This window comes from Haliotis asinina, chromosome 3 (assembly GCF_037392515.1).
Source record: "Haliotis asinina isolate JCU_RB_2024 chromosome 3, JCU_Hal_asi_v2, whole genome shotgun sequence".
NCBI classification, from domain to species: domain Eukaryota; kingdom Metazoa; phylum Mollusca; class Gastropoda; order Lepetellida; family Haliotidae; genus Haliotis; species Haliotis asinina.
The window spans coordinates 58,079,370-58,095,479 of NC_090282.1; the positions used below are offsets into that span (position 1 = coordinate 58,079,370).

At 40.4% G+C, this 16,110-nt stretch overlaps 1 protein-coding gene across 2 annotated transcripts; it reads left to right on the top strand.

The window, feature by feature from the left end:
• Window positions 1-2,920: 2,920 nt before the first annotated feature.
• Window positions 2,921-14,842, top strand: LOC137276925 (histamine H3 receptor-like). 2 transcript variants are annotated; one of them, XM_067808572.1, is made up of 3 exons: window positions 2,921-3,117; window positions 7,400-7,439; window positions 13,363-14,842. In XM_067808572.1, the coding sequence occupies exon 3, from the start codon at window positions 13,385-13,387 to the stop codon at window positions 14,414-14,416; it is 1,032 nt and encodes a 343-aa protein (XP_067664673.1). In that variant the 5' UTR covers window positions 2,921-3,117; window positions 7,400-7,439; window positions 13,363-13,384; the 3' UTR covers window positions 14,417-14,842. The 2 variants fall into 2 exon arrangements, with proteins under 2 accessions (XP_067664673.1, XP_067664674.1); XM_067808573.1 differs by lacking the exon at window positions 7,400-7,439 and having other exon boundaries at window positions 3,051-3,117.
• Window positions 14,843-16,110: the final 1,268 nt, after the last annotated feature.

A 16,110-nucleotide genomic window follows, 5' to 3' on the forward strand; every position in this document is an offset into this window, starting at 1 on the left:
TATATGTTGGTCATCTTCGTTTGAAGGAGTGAATTACGTTTAACACCGCTTTGAGCAGTATTCAAGTTATGTCACGACGTTTCACGGGTGGCGGGGTAGTCTAGTGGTTGAAGCGTTCGCTCGTCACGCCGTAGACCCGGGTTTGATTTCCCACATGGTTACAGTCACACTGTGAAACCCATTCCTGGTGTCCCCGCCGTCATATTGCTGGAATAATGCTAAAAGTGGCGTAAAACCATACTCACTCACTATCATCGTGAAATTGCCAGAAAATTGCTAAAAACGACAAAAGACGATAATTACCCAGTCACACTTCATAACTTGGTTTCATGCTACAAGTTCATATCGCATCTCTCGTCGTCCCTGAAATGTGCTGGATTGAGCCTCGGTTTTTTCCAAGTCTGAAACCATTGACTGTTTTCAGGAACGACGCAAAGTGTTTCCTGCCTCACATTCCACACGAGTCACAGTCAGACCTGACAGTAGTCATGGCAGATTCAGGTCGTGGCGTGTGGATGGGATTGTAGCACGACTGTCACTCATTCTATAATTTTGATAGAACTGAATGTAAAGTGTATTAACCTCGCACATGTTATCATGTAGGTGTGTGGCTGTAGACAAGGTTCCGTCACAAAGACAGATACGAATTGTGTCCATTTTGACTTTGTTCACAGAAAATATACGTATACTGTTTGTGTCGATAGAAATAGCTTGTGAGACAAATATAGTTTATTTTACTTGACTGTAATGTGTATACTGTAACGGCATTTGTATAATCCTTGACGTTCTCGTATTGAATATTCAGCTTTTACACTTACACCGTCTACACTGTCTACTACATGTACACGGTCCAGAACATGACATATCCACCGTCTACGACGTCTGCACTGTCTATACGTTACACCGTCTACACTGTCTACTACATGTACACGGTCCAGAAAATGACATATACACCGTCTACGGCGTCTACACTGTCTATACGTTACATCGTCTACAATGTGGACAACACGTACACAGTCTAGAACATGACATATACACCGTCTACGACGTCTACACTGTCTATACGTTACACCATCTACACTGTCTACTACATGTACACAGTCTAGAACATGACATATACACCGTCTACGACGTCTACACTGTCCATACGTTACACCGTCTAAACTTCTACTACATGTACACGGTATAGAACACAACATATACATCGCCTAAGACGTCTACATTGTCTTTAACGCTTTCGTCGTCTACAGTATCGATAACACGTAGACGACGCAGAACGCTTCTGACGTCTACGTTGTCTAACGCACAAACACTATTGCAATGATTACATCCTCATTGCTCTACCAGTAATCGTGTTAATAGTCATCATGGAACCAGGGCTGAGAAGTATGCCATCAATTGGACATCTGAAGCGGCAGGTTGACAGTTATAAACGAAACGCAAAGTCTTGTCATTGCAGGACTTACAATGGCCACTTTAATTATTTGCGAAGGACAACGAATAATTTCAGTTTGCTGTCTTGACTTTATGCTTTTAACCGACATCAGGCGATGCTACTTCATCAAAGAAGCTGGACTTCCATCGCCACCATGAATATTCTCCTTGGGCGGCCCAAATGTATTTTTTCGCGGATTCATGTTACTTTTTATGATCAGCTGATTGTGGCTGTGAGATCGATTTGATCCGAGAAAGCTCCGCTCTGTAGAAGCTGTTGCAAAATGTCGCAAGAATTGCATTTGAGACACGATGGGATTCTGAATACGAGATTGTTGGCAGCATGGATAGAGAAACAGTGTGTACGACGCGAAATGACGAAAAGATCAGTTGAAGTAACAGACAATTAGGACATAGCGCCGTGGTGTACGTACCTTAGTGCAGAAATCACCACTGTAACTAGATAGTTCGCATGCCCTTCAAGACGACTTTGCCGTCTTCGCGCTACTGTATAACGAGTGAGTGAGTGAGTATAGTGTTTTAGCAACATTCCAGCAATATCACAGCAGGGGATACCAGAAATAATTTTCGGAGGGTCCTCCGTGATCTTTATACACAATAGATTCAAGCGCCACGAAAAGCTTTGCATACGTGCAATTGAACACACTAGAAACGGGATGGTTGGTTCGAATCCCGGTTCGCATCGATAATGTTTGCTATGAGATGGTGAATGTTTCGTGCCGGCATCACTTCGCGTTCCTCACATGTCAAACTGACACACCGATACTACCGGAACAATGTTTGAAGCAAGTCATTCACCAACTCAAACAGACGTACCACACAAAACGTGAAAAATTCCTAAATAAACCTGAACGGCCGTCATTAACATTCTTACGAGTGCATTCTTCAAGCAAGACTCACATTATATATAACACGATGTGAAACTTTGGGTGTAATATTTCAGAAAATGTTTTAAACTAAACGCCGTAGAGTATGGCACTTGGGTCTGTTGGCGACAATTGGCGTCAGTATCATGAATAAATATCTAGTAATAGAAATATCAATATATTCATGACAGTATATTGATATATTTTGGTATTTGGATATTTTCCTATTAATTTCTTTTTCATCCTAAAACCGAAATATTTTGTGATCAAGCTTTAATGAATTTTCGATGAACCATTTGAGCACCATATCTTGCAAGTTCCGTCATTGGGCAAACTAAAATAATGTACAGAACATAATTAGAGGCACATAATATTTCCAACAAGCCAAAAACCTGAACTGTGAATGAGTGTGAACGTGATTGAATATGCCTGTGTCGGTTTATCAAGCAATATCATTCAACAGAAGAATTGTCGAGATCGATCACAATTCGTAACTTGACACACTATAAGCATCAGGACCCATGCTTACTGTCCAAGGCAAGGATTACTCGAGTCAGCCTTACATAGGAATGCCTGCAAACGTGGTTATCGCTCACACCACATTTCACCTGAACTTGGATATCAACTCAACATCGGACGCGGACGTTCTGCCTGACACTTCAACAGTTCCAACAGTCGTGACCTTTCGTAACCAGTGGAGTCGTTTTAATCTGGTAATTGGACGTAAAATTGGGACACACTGCCTGGTTTTCCGCTTTAGACGTTGCCACAGTGCTATTGTCGGGGCAGAGGTGAGGTAAGAATGTTTACCATTTCTAGTGTGGTATTTGTAAACAATGATCCTTTTCAGTGTATACGGAATTTCCACATCTTCGTTATTGTACCATCAGAACCGTATGGTTAGAACTGGACCTTGTAGAGGTTACGTGTTTATGTAAGGAAATCTGACTCACCAAATTTGACAACCATTCTAACGAGCAATAGTTGTAAATAGTGATATATGTGAAGCCTATGTAGAGCTGGACATACCCATTTTGCTAGGTACCTTGTACGTCACTCTCCTTGGCATTAACGAAACCAAAAGCGGTGTACTTCAACTTTGATATTCATTCACTTTAAAGTGGTATTAGTATCATATTTTCACATCAGGAATTCAAGGTGATATCACAGAGGTATACATCGGCCGACAATTGTAATCATGTCTGATCACAGAGGTTTAATGCATTCAATCAGTAGTGTAGACATTATCACAGAGGTTTACATCATATGATATGATAGTGTTGTAGTATGCATTCAGTACTCCAGGCATTATCACAGAGGTTTACATCATATGATAGTGTTGTAGTATGCACACCGAACTCTAGGCATTATCACAGAGGTTTACATCATATGATAGTGTTGTAGTATGCATGCCGTACTCTAGACATTATCACAGAGGTTTACATCATGTGATAGTGTTGTAGTATGCATGCCGTACTCTAGGCATTATCACAGAGGTTTACATCATATGATAGTGTTGTAGTATGCATACCGAAATCTAGGCATTATCACAGAGGTTTACATCATATGATAGTGTTGTAGTATGCATGCCGTACTCTAGACATTATCACAGAGGTTTACATCATGTGATAGTGTTGTAGTATGCATGCCGTACTCTAGGCATTATCACAGAGGTTTACATCATATGATAGTGTTGTAGTATGCATACCGAAATCTAGGCGTTATCACAGAGGTTTACATCATGTGATAGTGTTGTAGTATACGTTCAGTACTCTAGGTATTATCACAGAGGTTTACATCATATGATAGTGTTGTAGTATGCACACCGAACTCTAGGCATTATCACAGAGGTTTACATCATGTGATAGTGTTGTAGTATGCATGCCGTACTCTAGGCATTATCACAGAGGTTTACATCATGTGATAGTGTTGTAGTATGCGTTCAGTACTCTAGGTATTATCACAGAGGTTTACATCATATGATAGTGTTGTAGTATGCATACCGAACTCTAGGCATTATCACAGAGGTTTACATCATATGATAGTGTTGTAGTATGCATACCGAACTCTAGGCATTATCACAGAGGTTTACATCATGTGATAGTGTTGTAGTATGCGTTCAGTACTCTAGGTATTATCACAGAGGTTTACATCAACTACAATTAAAACATACATGAAAAAGGAAGGATATTTTCAATAATCTAGGCATCATACCAACTAGTGCTATGTATCAACTATGATAATCCTGAAAAATGGTATATTCTTAGACTTCTATGTAAGACAAAGTGGTAGATCTATAATTCAACAGTGATCATTACGTACATGAAAGTGTTCTGTATTATTTTCCAGATTCAAGGCATGATCACAAATACAGTACTATGTATCATTCGCGATGTACTTTTCACGAAGGGAAATCAAAATATGTACATTGAAACAATACATGCATACACATACCTATGCCCAAAACAGTAATTAGTGACTTGAACACAATGCTCTTGCCATTGTCGGTGACGTCGGTGGCTTTGTTGGGTTTTGTGCAACACGACTTGCATATGCATCTCGGTACACTGCTTTGAGCGCATAAATGTCAAAAACTATTGTCAACCGGATAATGAACCGCACTGCATACCAATACTGCATCGGGTCATGAGGATCTTGGACTGGTCCGCTGTCGAATATCTCAGTTGGCTCCGCATTTCGATGGCCACTTAAACACATCATGCCAGCATCGATGGAACATTCGAACAGCATGTAGCCGAGCAACCATGGGTAGGACGTCCGTGCGCCACAACGCCAAGACAGGATAGATGGATTCGAGTGACGCTTCTTTGGCAAAGGTTCCAGGTCTGACCACTGCAAAGATTACGCCAGAGCTCGGGGTAACACTCTTGCGCATTCAGGAACTTCGTGTCATTACGGGACACAGCCACGTAGTCCCGCCATACTGCCTATCCTGACGTAACGCCGTCGAGGAAACCGTCATAGGAGGTGCCGTAATCATGTCCGTCAACTTTGGTTGTGATGGAGGATTGTTTTTGTCTACAGACTCGTCCAGTTTTCACACCTTACATCCCAGTGACGGATGTCAACGTGTCAGCAGGGGTCGTGGGGACAGTGGTGGTCATGCAGAGATGTCGCTTTGGGCTAGTTCGATCAGAGATTGTTTAGGGCGTCATTGGTGCACGTCAGGGAACCCCTTCAGTTGTTGTTCTTCTGCGTGGAACATTAAATGGAGTGGATTCAACATTATTCCAATTAGTTATTAAGTAAATTAATAAACATTGTGGAATCGTTGGTTGGGTTTATTTTGTGAAATGTCGGTATTCTAAACAGCATACCAACGTAAAGTGTAATGAACGTTACTATCACATGTATGAGGCCATTCCATTAAAACGGGGCGTTGGAGTAGCCGAATGATTAAAGCGCTCACTTGTCACACTAAAGTCACAGGTTTGATTCCTCACATAGGTGCAATGTGTCACACCCATTTCTGGTGCCCCCCGCCATGATATTGGTGGGAAGTCAAATACGTACACAGGTTCTGACCATGAATTACTTTGGTAACCGTGTATTATTTAACCGCCATGAATTGTTGCTCATGATATCTGTTTTAGGTGAAGGGTCAAATCAAATGCAAGACGTATTTTGTGACGTGATATTGCTTGAATATTGTTAAAAGCAGCGTAAAACCATACTCACTCACTCACGCATTCCCTTTATACCTTTCCCAGCAGTATCCACGGGACACGTAGTCACGATATGGTTGACATATTGCCCATGTGACTTTACATTATAACTCACTCACTCAGCGTACATATATCTACTATAAGTATGGTTATTGGTCCTCACTATGTGGTTGGACTAAGATTATTTCAAGGGCACATGCACAAACCAGACACATCTTGAGGCTCGGCGTTGCTGACACAGATGCATTGAAAGTACGACTTTCAGTCACACCACTTGCTGATACTATTTACAACATATTTTAGACAGGTTCGTTATATCATATTGTAGCCATGGCCTCCCATAGTGAGGGTCTAGACAGTTGCACTATATTCAGTCAAAAGAGATCATTTGTTTTGATTCACCGGCTAGTCCGATTTACTGTCTTACTACACAGCCTATAGTCTGATTCACTGTTTATGAGGGCTCAGTCAGATTTACTGTTTTGATACACAGTATAGTTTGATTCACTGTTTAATGGGGTGTAGTCCGATTTTCTGTTTAATAGGGTCTAGTCACATTTACAGTTTAAATACACAATCTAGTCTGCGTCACTGTGTAATAAGGCCTAATCAGACTTACTGTTTAAATACACAATCTAGTCTGCGTCACTGTGTAATAAGGCCTAATCAGACTTACAGTTTAAATACACACTGTCAGTCTAGTCTGCGTCACTGTGTAATGAGGCCTAATCAGACTTACTGTTTTAATACACAGTCTGGTCCGCGTCACTGTGTAGTAAGGCCAAATCAGACTTACTGTTTAAATACACTCTCGTCAGTCTAGTCTGCGTCACTGTGTAATAAGGCCTAATCAGACTTACTGTTTTAATACACAGTCTAGTCTGCGTCACTGTGTAATGAGGCCTAATCAGACTTACTGTTTTAATACACAGTCTAGACATGGTCACTGTTAACAGGGTCTAGTCAGACTTGCTATTTTAATACACATTCGTTTCAGCCTCACTGTTTAACAGGGTCTAGTCAAAATTACTGTTTTAATACCGTCTAGTCATTTGCTACATGCTTGAGTCAGGGTCCGTTTTACTGCACGATTTAGATACATGTAACTGAAGCATTTTCAAATCACAACCGTTAATTTGGAACCCATGAAAGTTATCAAAACATTCATGTTGGAAGTATGTGGCCTAATTGCTCTGTTCGGCCTCACATTGTGCTTTGGGATAAGGAAATGGTAACGGAAGCCAGAGAAAGTGTGTTTGTTTGGTAAAAACATGTGTGAGGAAGTAAACGAGGTCAGCGCTCACACTGTAGATATTAGTCTCTGGTAGCATGGGAGGGGGACGAGTGTGAAATATATATCAGGAGATTGAATATTGGTGTTTTTCTCTCCAGGAAATGGACGATATTGAGCCATTCCAGGGCGTCACGTGAGGTAAGACAAAGTATTTGATTGTGGAAAATGAAACGCCAAGGTTTGTTAGACTACTGATTGTTTCATGCGATGAAAGGTCATTGAATCTTGGTGTTTTAACAGGAAGCACCAGACCTGTGAACGTGTCAAGTGTTCTCCTTATTACTGTAATGTGATTCTTATGTAAGGACCATTGTTGACGTACGTGAACATTAAGTGAACGTGAACAATTAATTCTCGTTATGAAGAGGGTTAATTGCAACAGCGTGTTTTTGAGTTAGAGTGTCCATCTGTTTGTCTGTCTGTCTATATGTCTGTGTGCGCGAGTACGTGTAGAGACAGCTAGGTTCCTGAAAGACCGGGGTTCAAGACTTTTTCCACTGATGGTATGTGGCCTCCTAGCCTTGCCAAGCTTTCAATGCCAAGGAATGCAGTATTCAAGTACATTCCATGAAATATCACAAAGTTGACTTAAAGGATCACGACGAAATTAAGCTATTGTGTAAAGAAGTATGCTATGAAGGCTCACGATAAAATGTGTGGATACAGACAGCCTACAAGACACAGACATGTTACATACAGAATACTGACACTGATATGTTTGATACAGAATGCAGACACAGCCATGTTACACACAAAACATTTACACACACATGTTACACACAGAATAAAGGCACATGCATGTTACATACAGAGTAAAGACGTGTTACAATTAAAATACTGACACAGACATGTTACATACAATGTACAGATAAATGCAGGTTACATACAATATACAGAAATGTTACGTAGAAAATACAGCTGCAGGCATGCTGCATGCAAAGTACAGACACATGCATGTTATATTTAAAATGCTGACAGACATGTTACATACAAAGTACAGACACATGCATTTTACATTTGAAATACAGACAGACATGTTGCACACAAAATACAGTCACGGGCACGTTACATACCAAATATAGGCACTGACATGTTACTCATAAAATCTTGACGTGATACAGATGGAGCGAAGACATGAACTTGGCATAATGCCAGTCTTATATATTCCACCTGATGAATTGCTCAACGAAGATATACAAACTATTCGCTTTTGGTTCGGAATCTGTTCGGTTCCACTTTTAGCCAAAGTGTCTGATTTTTTCCCCAGTCGTATCCTTCCCTAGCCTTAATTTCAAGAAACATGACCCCCCAGCACACATGGAAGAGCGAGGCGGAGAACACACCTCTGGCCAGACCATTTTGAAGTAAGTGGGTTATCACATTCGTACACAGATACACTCTTCGTTAACGGCATATCTCAGGTTCCGTATATATCAAATGCTTATCAGGCAACACATATACAAACACACATATATAAACACCGTGTATGTGAAGAACATTTGATTCTTATTGGGAACTCCATAATGACGATCTATGAACGGAGCCGATACAACCAAGGTAGAGATATTGACTGCAGTTTGATACAAATGGTAGTATTTGACCCAGAGAATAACTTTATTTAACATGAATGTCACAAAACTCTTATTTTGACAGGATTTGTATACGTAATTCGTCTTTCATGGAAAAATACTCTTTTACCACAGCCTTTCAATCAACGCTGCACCATCAAAGACCTGGTTAAGTAATTCGCGTTAGTAAGTTGTGTTAGTAAGTTTTGTGTTTAATGCCACTTTAGGAATGTTCCAACAATCTCACGACGGGGATACAAGATATGGGCTCACACAATGTAAACCTTTGGGGAATCGAACCAAGGTCTTCGGCGTGACGATTGCTTTAACCACAAGACTGTCACATCGCCCTTTAGTGTTTTGAGAAATCTTGCAGTAGACATTCGGAGGAATGCATCAAACACCATATGTAGGATGAATCGGATTCTCAACCCATGACAGTAATCACATATAGGGACACTTACTTTAGTGGATAGTTATTATCAGACTTGTGTTACGCCGGATCAATTCTTAGGATACTGATCATTCAACTGTCTGATCCAGACTCCATTTTTTAATCAGTCATCCCATGTGCCATCTTCGTATGCTGTTTCCACTAGTACGTGTGCGGCGTTGTCATCTTATATACGTGTCATCGTGATGTCTTGCGTTATCATCCTATAAAAGTGTCATCATGATATCAGGCGTTGCCATTGAATAGAAGTGTCAAAATGATGTATGGCATTGTCATCCCATATAATTGGCATCACGATGTCTGGCATTGTCATCCCATATATAAGTATCACACTCCATATATAAGTGTCATCATGATGTCTAGCGTTATCATCCTATATAAGTGTCATCATGGTGTCTGGCATTGTCATTCAGTATAAGTGTCATCATGATATAAGGCATTGTCATTCAATATAAGTGTCAGAATGATGCATGGCATTGTCATCCCATATACGCGTCATCATGATGTCTGGCATTGTCATCCCATATAATTGTCATCATGGTGATTTCCTGCATTGTCATCCAATATATAAGTGTCATCATGTTGTCTGTCGTTGTCATCCTATACAAGTGACATCATGACGCTTGGTGTTGTTTTTCAACGTAAGTGTCATAATGATGTCTGACATTGTCATCCTGTATAAGTGTCATCATGATGCATGGCGTTGTCATTCTGTATAAGTGTCATCATGGTGTCTTGCGCTGTCGTCCTATATAAGTGTCATCATAACGCTCGGCATTGTCAATCTTTATAAGTGTCATCATGATGTCTGGCATTGCCATCCTATATAAGTGTCATCATGGTGATCTCTTGCATTGTCATCCAATATATAAGTGTCACCATGTTGCCTGGCGTTGTCATCGTATATAAGTGACATCATGATGCTTGGTGTTGTCATTCAATGTAAGTGTCATCATGGTGTCTTGCGCTGTCATCCTATATAAGTGTCATCATGATGTCTGACATTATCATCCTATATAAGTGTCATCATTATGCATGGCGTTGTCATTCTCTATAAGTGTCATCACGATGTCTGACATTGTCATTCTATATAAGTGTCATCATGATGATTTCTTGCGTTGACACCCTATATATATGTCATCGTGATGTCTGGCGCTGTCATCCTATATAAGTGTCACCATAATGTCTTGTCTTGCCATTGAACGTAAGCAGCGTGTCTCTGCATGTATGCATGACGTGAATTAAGTACCCAGTCATATTTGATCAATGCAGCGATAGTTGATAAGCATCGGACTCACAAGCACACTATTCAGTTTTGTTCTACACGGCCGTATGCTTGGTTTAAATTAATTACAAGTGGCAAAATATTTCCGTAATCAAGAGAAACCTCTGCTAAAGCAGAATGACCCATTTAATGATATCATGAACATGTGTTTATGAATCTGTCATCTATTGATGATATCAGACGACGCACGGTCCCCAGTCACAGCTGTCACAAATGCATGTAAGCTGTTCCCCAGACAATACAAAGAACATAAAAACCGAACATGTATATTTTCACTTTTCAAAGCCATGGTCAGGCTTAAGATATTGAAAACTTGTTCAACCTTTTAGATATTTAGAGAAAGATATTGGTCGAGAGTTATGAAATGTGGGCAGCAATAGTTTGGATCGCTTTGAAAAGCTTGTTATCCTTTTTGTCCTATAGGTTTTTTGACATTCCGGGTGTTTACATAGAATGACCAGAAATTATTGAGAATTTTAAGAATATGTTCAATTGGATTTCTAGTATAAACAGCTCTGACCAGCTATCAAGTGCTTGCTTTCATTCAGGAGAGACAACTTCGTTAATCCTTTTTCATTAGTTTGTGAAGAGTTTATTTACTTGCTAGCAGACGACATTTTCAGTGATCCTCAGTTACGTAGGGAAGAGTTTTAGAGTATTTTATAACAATGACATCAGATCAGCTATAGTGATTTCAAGTGGAACAGGCATCCCTTTGTCCACTGTTTATCGTGTTTTGAAAAATATTGCAAATGGATATGGCACTGATCACCAGGAGGCGCAGGTAGGCACAGAAAATTGACTGTCGCTGACAGGAGGCGGCTTGGTATTCTTGTGTCTAAAAACAAATGAAGGAGTTCAGAAACATTAAGGCTGGATATGGCTGATAGAGGAAATGTGGCTGAAAGGAGACAATTAGAACTGAGCTGCATGCGATGGGTTGGCAGAAAAGCCGAGGAAGTCCATCACCGATCATGACACCTAAACAAAAGGAGCAAAGGATGCACTGGTGCTTACAGCATCGAAAGCTTAGCAGGGACAATCTGATTTTCTCAGATGAATGTTCTGTGTGGCTGTTTCCTACAAAACATTGGAATTCTGAACCAAACAAACTGAAAAACCTTTGTATCAGCGCGCCAAGTACAGTCCGAAATTTAACGCGTGGGATGGCAGAGACGTGTTAGTTAGTTCTGTGTATTTGAAGGAAATATGAACAGTGAGCGCTATTCAGATATTCTCGAGGGACATTTACTTTCATCTCCTCATGTGTTCTATGGAAAGGTTTTAATTTTCCAGCAGGACAACAAACCCAACACATCATTCAAAGCATTCACAGGCATGGTTTCGGATCCTAAATATGACATTATTAGATTGACCAAGCAATAGCCCTGACCTAAATCCAACAGGAAATGTTTTGGGGCTTATGAAGGGAAGTGTCTATAAGAAAAATCTGGCATATATTGCTGAAATGAAAGAAGAGGTTGTTCTATATTGGGACAGCATGGACCACGGCTTTCTAACTTCTTTGATCAATAGTATGCATCGCCGCATTGAAGCCTGCATTGCTGCCCATGGTGACTTGAAAAAATGCTAACTGTGTACCTGTCTTCGAATCTGGAGTTATGCTCTGCTAATATTCACATTTAATACGTGAGTAATGGGTGAAAAAAATACAATCTTACTTTTACAATTCTCAATAATTACTGGTCATACTATTCATAGCTCTTGATATGATACAAATAAGACTATTAACAACGCGTGCATATATAGTTAAGACGATATCAACTACATGTAGGAATTCCATCTAGCATATATACATTTAACACTTTATCAAAGAGTGCCTATCACTACAAGCTCCATGAATCATATCATAATCTGCTTTTGGATCCACACGTCACACCAACAGCGAAGAAAGACTCATGAAAGTAAATGCCAGCTGAATGTTTCATGCGACCCCACCACATTTGTAGATTTTATGAACCGCTCTAACAGTTACTGGGCTTTTTCAATTGTTGCTAGCATCTTCTCCTTGTGTACACACAAACCTTTCCATTTGCTTACAGAACACCACTGCTACCTTATATATACACATGTCATATAGTCATATTGATATCTGTTTCTCCATATATACACCTGTCCACCTATCTATATGCACAACTGTTCTCATATTTACTTCTCCATATACTAGTACATACCTATCTTGATATTTACTTCTCGATATAAACGTCTACCGCGATATTTAAGTCTCCACATGCAAAGTCATATTGATGTCCATCTCTCCATATATACACCTGTCTTGATATCCACCTCTTCATATACACATCTATCTTGATATTTACTTTTCCAACTACTCTTCCCAGATATCTTTTTTATATCAACGCTTCAAAGTATACACGTCGACATTTCAAAACTCTTGCTGAACCGATATACACGCACACCATGAAATCTACCTCTCCCACACATATCCCCACTGCTGCTTGTGTGCATATCCTTCTACATGTACCTGTTCGATAACCAGATAGAGGTAGAGAGTATTGATGCATATAATGCGTGCGTGCGTGCGTGCGTGCGTGCGTGCATGATGCGTATTTACTAGACAATACCAAAAACCCCATACTTGTCCTTAGAAGCGACTTACTTGTGCTCATCACGTCAATCACTGGATTGTCCTGTCTAGGTTCGAGTATTTACAGCTGCAAGATTGCTGAGTGCAACCAAACATACATATATAAAGAAGTTTACATTTTGTTACAGAGTATCTGTGCGATGCCGTAAGATGAATACCAGCAACATCAGCAAGATCGCGTTCCACAGAGAACAATGGGAGAGTCGACAACGCCTACAAATCCGTATCTTCAGGGCAACTGTAGCTGTAGGCGTCCTGGACGCTGTGTGGGTCGTGTTCGTCAACCTCCTTCTGATATGCGTCATCCTCACATCCAGGAGGCTCCGGGGTGTGTTCAGAAACCAACTCATCGTCAACATAGCTGTGTCAGACCTGATGATCGGGCTCATATGCATCCCCCTCAAAGTGGACTTTGCCTTAAACCGCAGGTGGAACTATGGCTGCACGATGCATGTGGCTTATCAAATCATTGAAAATTATCTACAGATTTTTGTAGCGAGCTGGTGCGTTGTCATGGTCAACTTCGACTTCATATTGGAGAGGCTTCAAATAGCACGCCCTCGGCTGTCCGGGAGCTGCAGAACTCTCTTGTCGGTCCAACTCTTGGCATTACCATGGGCTATAGCCTGTATTGTTATCATGCCAATAATATTTGCAAGTCTACATCCTTTATGGTCCGTCAGCTCATGGAGTGAACGATACTGTCCAATACTGCTGGTCAGATGGGCGACTGTGACATTATCAGTACTGTGCTTCTTCCTGCCCTGTGTAATCATCCTTTTCCAGGTCGGAACGATCTTAGCTGTCTTTTACAAGAAGAGGCCAGCAGGGGTGGCAAGTCTTGGTCTGTTGACGTATTCTGATTCGGCCAGGGACACTGCCGTCATTACCAGCGCAAGTTTGGTGACAGTCTTCATGCTATGTGGTGAGGAGATATGGTTCGTCATGGCTGACTACATGGGATCGTCATGGACGTACCACACCATGATTATATCTGGCTTTATATTTGGCGTATGCGCAGACATGAAGTCTGCAGTGCTTCCTATTGTATGGATGGCTCTTCCGGAAATATGGGAAAATATCAAGTCTAACCTCAGATGGAGGCCGTGGCGGTCGTACGTGCAGCATCATGACGTCGAGGTGACGTATTACAGAAACTATGGAGACGATCTGAGCCCGTGACGAGAACATCATGTCTATGTTTGTAGCGACTTGGTAATAAACCCATAAACCCAGAGCCTGTGACTTGTCAAGCATGACGCCATGTCGACGTGCTACAGTTGTGTGACGACAACCAGGACCTATACTACATCGTATGTCAGATGACGTTGTTGAGAGACTGTGGAAGGCAGTAGAGATGCGTGACAGAACCATGAGGAACCATCGTAGAAACTGATTCGGGTCCTTAATCAATATGTTATATATGTTTAATTGTAATCTTGCAGCCATGAATATCTACAATGTTTACACCCATAGCGCATACTGGCTGTAGTATCTCTAATGGGGACAACTATTAGTAAGCATATCGAGTTAAAGAAGGGTCCATGCTCTTCAGTATTTGCATATTGCATCTATATTACAAGAAACAATAAACCTATTTTCACTTGAGTCGTCGCAGTGGGTTGTTGTTCCAAGACAAAGAACCCATAGTAGCTGCCTGTAAGAAGAAGAAGAAGAACCTATAGTAAAACCTATAGTGGCTTCTCTTTCCTTCTAAGGAACACGCTAAACGCTTAGTATCTATATATCTCTCTCTATATATAGTTACTGCCAATATATATATATATATATATATATATATATATATACACACACACACACACACACACACACACACACACACACACACACACACACACACACACATACACACACACACACACACACACACACACACATATATATATATATATATATATATATATATATATATAAGGAAGTCAGGTGAGTTGGGAGCCTGGGGGAAATTTAACTTGCCTCAGTGCATTTCAGGGAGGGCTAGGCAGTATGAAATATTTTGTGGTTCAGGGACTGTGAGACAACCCCAACCCTGTTCGTCCAGGCACTGCTTCACAGCTTTAAATATTCTCAGTATACTATTACAACATGACGGTGTGTCGTGATAAGTGGATATATGTTCAGTTACTTTCGAAAATGCGGGAATATCTAATCAATTGTGATAACAGTGGTCACTTGAGAACAAAGACATGGAATTGATAATAGAATTTTGTCTCCAGATGTATCTTGTTTCAAAACAGAAAGAAGTCATGGACATGAGTTGTACATCACAACCATCACTTTGAGAGTTCCCCAGTTGCATTCGGTCTGCCTGGGTTAAAGGTGAAGTTTCGTTAATATCCTTATGCATCTTCAAGTGATATATCCGATTTCTCAACTGAAACTGGCACATGGCGTATTTACACTTCCAAATTCTTCAAAGGACTAACGTTTGGCGGAGTAATAGTTGAAAAAAACGTGTCCGGGAGTGATTTTCCGTTAATAATGAACTAAGACCACTTTTAAGATTTATGTGCCTGCATTCAACTCAATCCGTTTCTCTTTAAATTACTTTATTTACGTTTTATATATATATTTTGTTTACATATTTGTATATTTTTGATCCAATACAATGATAGATCCTAGCATAGACTCATTGTCGTTACGTGCATTTTTCTTTATAAAATGCATTTGGTTAAGATTACTTCAAATTGGGTATGCAGGTACAGAGCGAGAATATGAACTCCAGTGTTCTATCAAACGTCACAGAAAGTGAAACGGTTTCCTTCTTCTTAGAAGTTACATCTTTTGCCTTAAGTGTAGGCAAACTATTTGCAATAATGGAAATTCTTGTGACACCCATCATCGTGTCGGCCAGC